At 40.0% G+C, this 8,855-nt stretch overlaps 1 protein-coding gene, 1 long non-coding RNA gene and 1 pseudogene across 2 annotated transcripts; all 3 read right to left on the reverse strand.

The window, feature by feature from the left end:
- Positions 1-940: 940 nt before the first annotated feature.
- Positions 941-6,336, reverse strand: LOC109197440 (integral membrane protein GPR155-like; annotated as a pseudogene).
- Positions 4,429-4,970, reverse strand: LOC109197636 (uncharacterized). The gene is made up of 3 exons (XR_002058734.2): positions 4,910-4,970; positions 4,641-4,761; positions 4,429-4,518 (listed from the first exon to the last, which is right to left on the reverse strand). It is a non-coding gene; the product is annotated as an uncharacterized LOC109197636 (long non-coding RNA).
- A 409-nt stretch (positions 6,337-6,745) lies between the features above and the next one.
- LOC109197439 (integral membrane protein GPR155-like) lies at positions 6,746-7,210 on the reverse strand. The gene has a single exon (XM_019352437.1). The coding sequence runs from the start codon at positions 7,208-7,210 to the stop codon at positions 6,746-6,748; it is 465 nt and encodes a 154-aa protein (XP_019207982.1).
- Positions 7,211-8,855: the final 1,645 nt, after the last annotated feature.

Consider the following 8,855-nt stretch of genomic DNA (forward strand, 5'->3'; position numbering starts at 1 on the left):
TGACGTTTTGGACATACACCTCTGTGCGTCATCACTCACAGAATGGCATGAAACATAAAGTCAAATCAAATCTATGGTGTGAAAACAAAAACATTCAACTTTTGAAAGGTTCATTCCTTGAAATTTAGAATTCCCCTTTTATCCAGTGTGACACATATAGTATACACTGACACACTTTGACTTCCAAGTCTCTGTTGTAAACATCCATCCATTTCAGGATGTGCCCACCTTACCTTACAATAACAGGGATTTGCTTTAGGTTAAATGACTTGATGCATGCGTGGTAAGGAGAATCTGTTCACCTTTTTCTGTGACGCAAGCATCTTATGCCATGAAGCGATAATATAGCGGACTATCTTGGAAGCTGTATTCCTGCTTGATGTGCTGGAGCACGCCACCCTGTTGTAATCGCGTCCCGTAGAGTACTGCCTCGCCACGGTCCTGAGCTAAACCAACCTGCAGAAGCCACTCAACAAGTTCACAGCCAAGAAAACAGTCCACCATAGTCTTCTTTCCACACCTGAAAGTCAAAAGAAGAAATCACCCAAAGGATAGTTGTCTGTAAAAGAAGCCACAAGAAACAGAGGAGCAGACAGACCCCACACACAGAAAAATTACAGAATGAGAAATTATTTTGTTTTGATGATATTGTGGTTTGTGAGTCACCGAGCACCAGCAAAGGTTTGCCAAGACATTAACAGGAGGTAGCACAAGCTGATCACCAATCAGAAGAGCGGTGATTCAATCCCTGCGCGTAAAGGTACCCTTGGGCAAGACCCTGAACCCACTGTGTGTGCATCACAAAGTGCTTAGGAATTTTTAACAAGCACTTGTATAATTGGGTGAATGTGGCTTTTTGTGTGCTTTGAGTGTCCATTAGAACAGAAAGACACTATAAATGCCATGTTTATCATCAGTCTTTAACCAGAGCAGTGGTCAGTAAGACAATGTGCTCTCACCTTTTCTTTTTAATGATGTCATGAAAACACTGCTGCTTTTAGTATTTGGTGAACTGGGTGCAGGTCATCCTGATCTCCTCAGGTAAATCACTCTGTGGCCGCTCTTCTTGTTTTACATACCACAGACTGTATAATCTAAACACAGAACAAAGTTAAATCAGTGGACACCGTAATATAATGTAAAAACACTGTGTAAAAACTCCTCCTCAGAGTTTCAGAGGAGAATGGACAGACTGCAATTTGGCAGTTTCATATAAAAGCCATTTACCTCTTCTTAAACGGCAGTAAAATCAAATGTTTGTCCAGCCCAAAAAGAGCAAAGGAGAGAAGCCCCTGTCAACAGGAAAAGATAAGCATGACTTTAGTGCTGTGGGTGTGAGTATACACTCATGTATATGTGACAGGATATTTCTAACACAAACCTGTCCATAGTTGACCACAGCACAAAAGAACAGCAGCTCCAAGTAGAGTCTACCAGGATTGTGGTTAAAGAGCAGCCACACGCAGCTGGACAAATTCTGTGAAAACAGGATGTAAGAAGACCTTTGAACGAGAAATGGTAGCTAACGCTGTTCACTGAACCAGCTTGTAGAACCAGCTGAGTGGGCATTCATTAAAAGAAAAAGACATTTTTAAGTGTTTTCTATACAAATGTGAATTTTTTTTTTTTTTTTTCATAAATTCATCTTTTTCATTTGGGGGAATTCCAAGTATCTTTTTCTTGTAAGATCTTTTTGAAAAAAATCTGCATGCTCCTAATACACTATTTTAAAATTTCTTTGTACAGTAATAAAAATATATAAAATTCAGATCCAGACACATGACTTTTCTAATGGGGTCTCTGAATGTGTTTCTTAAAGTCTTCCAGTGACAGGAGTTGGAAATTACACAGCTCAGCCATTTGTATCTGATTTGGTTTGAGATGCACTAAATATAATAATGCAGGCGGATGAAGGCTGACTTCATGTCACTGTAGAACTGAAAGGTGGTTGTTTACTCACAGCAAGCAGGCTGACAATCAGAAGCAGACACATGAGCACATGACGGGCCACTTGTCTGTCTGCAACCTGTTGGAGCTCCTCCACTTGGACAAGGAGGCAGTCTGTGGACTCGCACCTGCTCTCACACTGACCTGAGGGGGGCAGCAGCAGAACACAAATAGAAAATACAAACCCTTGAAAAATACAAAAGCATGCCGGTCAGTGATAGTATATACTATACAATATTATACATATACTATGACTTTTACTGTGAAAATGTCTCAAGCCTCTTTTTTTCAGGCTTTCAGAAGGTCTTTCAAAGTTTTTCTTTGGACATCAGTTGCTTTTTCCACTCATTTTTTAGTCCCTGTACCTGGCCATTTTCAGAGAAATGTTTTGTGACCTAACACTCTACTATGAATCGGTCAAACACAAAAAAGGCACCAAATGGAAGGAATGACCCAGAGTTGTGTCTATGCTTAAAAGACAACTTGGCAAAGTAGTAATTCTGAAGGAAGTGAAACACAGAGAAAAGGCTGAGGTATGTCAAATTATGCAACAGATAGAGGGGTACAACTGTGACAGTCTACAACCATGTGTAAAACATGTTGGAGGTATGGGGTTTGGAGCTGCATTTCAGTCAGTGGTACGAGAGATCTTGTAAAAACTGACTGAATTACGAATGTGGAAAAGTACAGTCAGATTTTGATCCACCATATATTAAAATCTGCATAGCATCCGATTGGCAACAGCTTCATTTTTGAAGCCATTGCCAGTGACAATGATCCTAAAATACAGCAAAAGCCCAACTGGATAGAAAAACGGGACACAGTCAGTCATGGATTGGCCTCCCCAGAGCTTGGACTTCGACATTATTGAAGCAGTGTGGGATCATCTTGACAAAGAAAGGAACAAAAAGCAGCCAACATCCAAAGAAGAGCTTTGAATGTGCTTCAAGAAGTCTGGAGAACTATTCCTGAGGATTGCTTAAAGAAATTAAGAGAAAGCTTTCCTAAGAGAGTTCAAGCTGTGTTGAAGAATAAAGGGAGTCATACCAAATATTGGCTTGCAACCTTGTTGAAACGGTGCAATCGCTGTCTATACCTTATATACTGTCTTATCATGTATATTATTTCCCTCAAGTCTCAACATTTTTGCACAGTATTTTAATCCAAAAAGCAGAGGGATACATGATACAGTACTCTAATTTAAGTCTGGTATTTAATTAGTGGAATTTAATGCATTTAACAGTCTCATGACATAAAATCTAATGTGAGTTTCTTATCAGTGTAATACCTGCATGTGTGGGAGGTGTGTCGCTCATATTTCCACTGATGATCATGTCAGGTAGCAGCTGTGGTGATGTACAGTGACATAGAAGGAATGCTGATAAAGAGAAGGCATGTGGAAGTGGTTAGCATCCTTTATCTTAGTTTATAATTCAAGAGGCAATAAAATAAACAACTCTTTGTAAAATAATGAAAGTGCTTTATTTAGAATGCTTGTGTTTCAATCAAATAATGGAGTCTTTTATTGAGCGGTTCAAACAGTTTCTCCTCATTACTTGCAGAACTGGTTTACATATACTAGCGTTTCTTGTTTATAGTGGAACTATGACCATGACTATCACATTGAGCATGTGGGGGGCAGTCTCAAACAGGGTCTGGTTTTCAGGTTCATTTTCAATCAAAGGATCTTCTGGAGAGTCAAATGAGTTCACCTCTTCAGTTTGGACATTTTGGGCCCAGCTTCCTCTGCTGAGACACACAAGAGAGCCTCCTCCCAGGAATATGCTGAAGGCCACTACGAATGTGGTGCAGATTATCTGAAAGAAAACATCCAAATAGTATACAGGTTTTATTTCATTTATTTCATACAGCCGTGTTGGGAAAGGGTTGCCATGGCTATAAGCCAGGGTCTCTTCCGGTACGAGTTTTCTGGCCCCTATTCGTGTATTTGCAGGGTCCTGATGTGAGGGGAGCCATGGTGGCATTGCATGGAGGATTCAGGTCCGGAATGGAAGATAGGCTGGGATGTGGTGGGCCCAGTGAGGGGACAAGAGGGGGATAGGAGGCTCCTCCTCGCCGGCCTAAGACGGGGCTGGCCGGACCCCACTGGTGTGAAGGGATTTCTGGCCTGCTGGTGGACCCATCATGAACATGCATCCAGGGTTGTGGGACATTGCATCAGGGGATTTTAGTGCATGTATAAAATTGTATTTTTATGGGTTTTAGAATTGGTTTTTATTTAGTCTCCATGGGGATTTTAGAATATAGATAACATTTTATTGTGGATGTCTTTTAAGCATTGTTGTTTTATTGGTGCTCGCTGGCCTGGGAATAAACTCGTTTCTGATCAGACCGGCTTCATCTTTGTGCCCTTGGTATCTGACTCGCTTGCTCCCCCTTGTATTTAAAAGAACCATTCTTTTTTTTTTTTAGCATTACATTCTGGCGTAACTGCTTTAGTGTCTGCGTGTTACACACATTCCTCTTACCCCCAGCCCGCAATGACCAACATGCCCGGTGAAACTTTCAGATCCTCAGACTTCAAGAGCACAAGTGAGAGTGCTATCAAACCTTAAAACAGCAAAGCATCAATTTCAAAATTTGTAGTCCCACTACAGATATATCTCACCAGTATGAACCAACATGAATTAGTTCAATGTAGGTTTACTGTGGGTAGATGGTAGTGTGCGTACCTGGCCATATAAAAGTGCTGTAGAGTGAGGTACATAATAAGGTGAAAGTCAGGACCTGACCAATGAAGTTACTTTCCTTCACTACAAAGTTCCACAAGATCATCCCAATGCAAGTCAGAATCTACAGAGCACAACATAACAAATGCAGGCACTTAGTCATTGAATGCCTAAAGGTGAGTTCCTTCATATAGATATAATTTACTTAATCATTAGACATATTCGACATTAATGGTGCTATTAGTTTTTCATGAATGCAATACCATGCTTACCTGTGCAAAGAAAAGGTTAACTGTAAACAAGTGAGGCAGCCTTTTGAATTTCTTACTTAAACATGACGGCAATAGTCCACACCTGTGAGAGAAAACATGGTTTGCAAACAATGCACTATTTTAACCACAAAGACTTTAGCATGTTAGCTGGTTGTTTTTCCTTTCCTGAGGAATGTAAATGGGAAATTATTTAGAACTATGAAACACATGACTCAAAAAAGTAAACACTGTAGGTGAACAGTTAAAGCAAAAAAAAAAAGTTATGTTTCATCACTGCAAATATTATGTCAGTGCAGAAATGAGTTTCAAGTTCTTTTAAAGGTTTACTAATAGACAAAGATGCTCATGTTGAAACTGACGTTCTGCAGTGAATTCATTAAACGTTGAGGATCCGTCCAACGGATCGTGAGTAACCAGGCAGAAACATACATTATTGGAGCTGAGAGGAAAGTGCTGATCACCATCCCAGCAGTTACCTGTCAGGAATCAGAACAAAGAAAGCATGCACAGTGAGTTACAGAGAGAAAGCATAAGGTAGATGGTATGTTGGCAGGTAGCTGTAAAGAACTCACAACTTCTAGCTCTGCGTTATAGTAAACGGCATAGATGGCCACACTCAGTGCAGTGGGAAACACTCCATAAAGAAAGGCGTAATCAGAGAGGCTGGAGTGGTTCAAATCGCTGGTGTTGCGTTTGTCCAACAGATCCACCATGTCCTTACAAATCAGGGGCATTAGTAACCTGAAAGCCAAATCAAGTCATGTACCATTACCTGAGGCTTTATTTAACACTGATGTGAAATGCAGTGTAACTATACAAACTTTACATGCACTGACTAGCATGCTGTGCCTGAGACTACTTAATATGTCATCTATTTGATAACAGCTTTTGGTCAGAGAAAGGTCTGACTCATCTAAAAAAAAAAAATCATCAATCAAAAATCAAATGAAAGTCACCTTTTTTTTCACTCACAGTTTTGCTGTAGTAAGTAATATCAGTGTCACCACGGTAGATTTGGTTAATTTCCCCAACTGGCCCACCATGGACAGGCCCAGGTAGAACAGAGCTGCTCCCCCAAAAGAGTTAGCCAAGCCATCCACAAACTGAGCCATGAAGACGGGAACGGTTTGGTGCAGCACAAAGTGGGCGATGATGCCGATTACAACCATAAATACTATGGGGTTCTTTATGACCTGTAAAACTACAACTCCCACAATCACTACTTTGCTCTGTTGATGGTTCCCCTGATCCTTCCACTTCTGGATCTCACAGAGGGCAAAGCCGATGGGATTTAGAAACATCAGGGACACAGGGGCCACCAGGTAGATATACTGGAGGTACTCTGGATATGTACTCTGGTACAGGGCTTCAACTGTGGATGAAGATAAAGCCAAAAAAAAAAAAGAAAAAAAAAGATGAAGAAATGTGTAAAAGGTTTAAAACAAAACCAAGCTGGATACCTACAAAATGTTATAGAGTAGTTTGTAGTAAAATAAAGAAATGTGAGTGTGCCTGCATCATGAACAGGTGATCATAACTCCTATGACTGCAATAGCTTGATTCTATTTCTGAGCAGAAGCAGAAGATCGGGTTTAATCTGAAATGCTTGTGTGTCCTTGTGTGGTTATCACAGGCACCAGTGTTGCCTTCACCCTTCACCGCTTCTCCAACTCGTTTCTCTGCTCTTAGTATTTCTAAAGGATATAGGGCTCAGAAGTGGTTATATCAAATTTGCTAACAAATAATAAAATTATGGATAATTCTATCTCTGCATAAATAATGGGACAGCATGTTTACACTCACAGCTCTGAATGACAAGCTTTGTGTTTGCTAGGATTAAAATGTGCTACCCAAAGCAAAATCATTGCTTTGGGTAGCAAAAGTTGAGAAGAGCCCAGCCTTACTGTAGCGACTGACGGGGCTGGCTACTATCAATGTGAGGATGCAGACGAGGAAGAACACGCACACTTTGGCGATGAGGATGCTCCAGAGAAATGGCCAGATGACATTACCAAAGTCCAGCAGCACCATGTTCTTGAACAGCAGTGCTGGGAGAGCAAACTTGGAAACAAAACTCCCCAATCCTTTGGCCTGGGTGGAGGTGATAATGTTTGCCCTCCCTGCGATGTATCCGCACAAAATTATCCCAAAGCACTCCAGGAGAGCGGGGAAGAGCCTGTCGATGGACATGGTGGAGGAGAGGACAGAGGAGTCCAGCTCCTCAGATGAAAAGTTGAAGCTGAGGCTTCTTTCCGGTGCCTCCATCATTATGTTGACCCTCCCTCTGCCGCCAGCTGTCATGTCTAACTTGCAGTGAAGTTAGTGTAGTCTTCGTCATTGTCAAACACCAAGAAAGAAAGCTGAGAACTTTCACTTTCAGAGGCTATTTTGCTTTTTGCTTAAGTAGCTGAGTGCATCGATCACATGCAATACTTCTATTATACCACAGTGGCAAATTTATATACACAGTTTACATATTCCCCTTCCTTTTCACTATTGTATAGGCTCATAAATGTATATCTGAAAGAATAAGTAGAAGAAAAAAAACCTGACAGGACATGAATGTCATTTGTGGTGTTTTAGATCTGTGTGACTGCACTCTCTCACTTTACCCACTTAAAAAAAAAACATATCTAGATTTCTTGCATGTGTCTAAACTGTAAAAATAACTAGGTTTGCACCAGGTTTATTCCCTATGGTGCCAATCCCAATTAGTGGTACAGATCAACTCTACAATGACCAGCAAGACAGAGATCCTTCTCACCTGGAAGACACCATACCTGCTCCTTCTCTCTTAGTTTTGAATAAAACTCACCATAAGGTACAGAAACTCAAACACAGGCAGCTTTTGTGTAAATATGTGTGATGATACGACAGAATGTTAGTTCCCAGTGGAGAAGTTAGAGACCAGTTTAAAGGATGATAAAAACCTGAAAAGCTGTGAGATGACACAAAAGTACTGATAATGAACTATTTCAATTTAAAGTCAATTCAAAGTAGCACAGAGTAGAAGAGCTTTGCTTATATGATATAATCAACAGATTACAAAAGAAGTTTAAATAATTCAATCCTCCATCAATAATTGTATTTTTTACTATTCTTGACCTCTTACAGACTCTAAAAGCCGTCAAATGAAAAAAGAAAAACAGTTAACGATCAAATACTTTATAAATGTTAGGTTGCCATATATCTTTTTACCACAACTTACAATGTGTTCAAAAAACTTGAGTTGATTAAATGTGTACAGACTAAGATAGTGTAGAGGTACATCCTTTTTTTTTTACTATAACAAAAACCTCACTATGAAAAAGCATATCCTGCGTTATTCAAGCACAGAAAGACTGAAACCTGAAACCAGAAATGCAAATTCAGAGCAGATTAGCTGCACCAACATGTAATGTCGATAAACTGTCACAAAGGAAAACTATTTCCATAGACCTTGTTTCTAAATTCCATCAGCTCACCAGGAATTCAGCTGGTATTGCAACACAATAGCTGGACTGTTCACCCGAATAAGCAAAGGAAATTCAAAGACTGACAGAGTTTTTGCGCAATATGTAGCCATTTTGCAGTGTGAAAGATCAAAAGTAATTGGACAAAGAATAAATGAAACATGTCATATAGCACTTAGGCATTTTGGCCACAAGAGAGCGCCGGCTGTCCAGCTTACAGTACATGTAAGGGATGGTTCTTTTTAAAAGTGTATTTATTTGTTCTTCTGAGTTTATTAAACCTTTTTGGTTAAGTTAATGCCTTCAGTACAACCTTACTCTCAGTGTCTAAATCGTGTAAATATGCAAATGTATATGTGGTTGTTTGCGGTTCTTAAAGGAGAGACATTGTAATTACATTGTACATATAATGGCAATAAACTCATTCATTTATTCAATGTAGCTGAAGTGGTGCAGAACTAAATGAGAATCCCATGAACACAGTGTATCATCAT

Source organism: Oreochromis niloticus, linkage group LG16, assembly GCF_001858045.2.
Source record: "Oreochromis niloticus isolate F11D_XX linkage group LG16, O_niloticus_UMD_NMBU, whole genome shotgun sequence".
Classification (NCBI taxonomy): Eukaryota; Metazoa; Chordata; class Actinopteri; order Cichliformes; family Cichlidae; genus Oreochromis; species Oreochromis niloticus.

Excerpts from the sequence above, each read along its gene's own strand:
- LOC109197439 (XM_019352437.1), bottom strand. The coding sequence starts at position 7,210 with ATGACAGCTGGCGGCAGAGGGAGGGTCAACATAATGATGGAGGCACCG.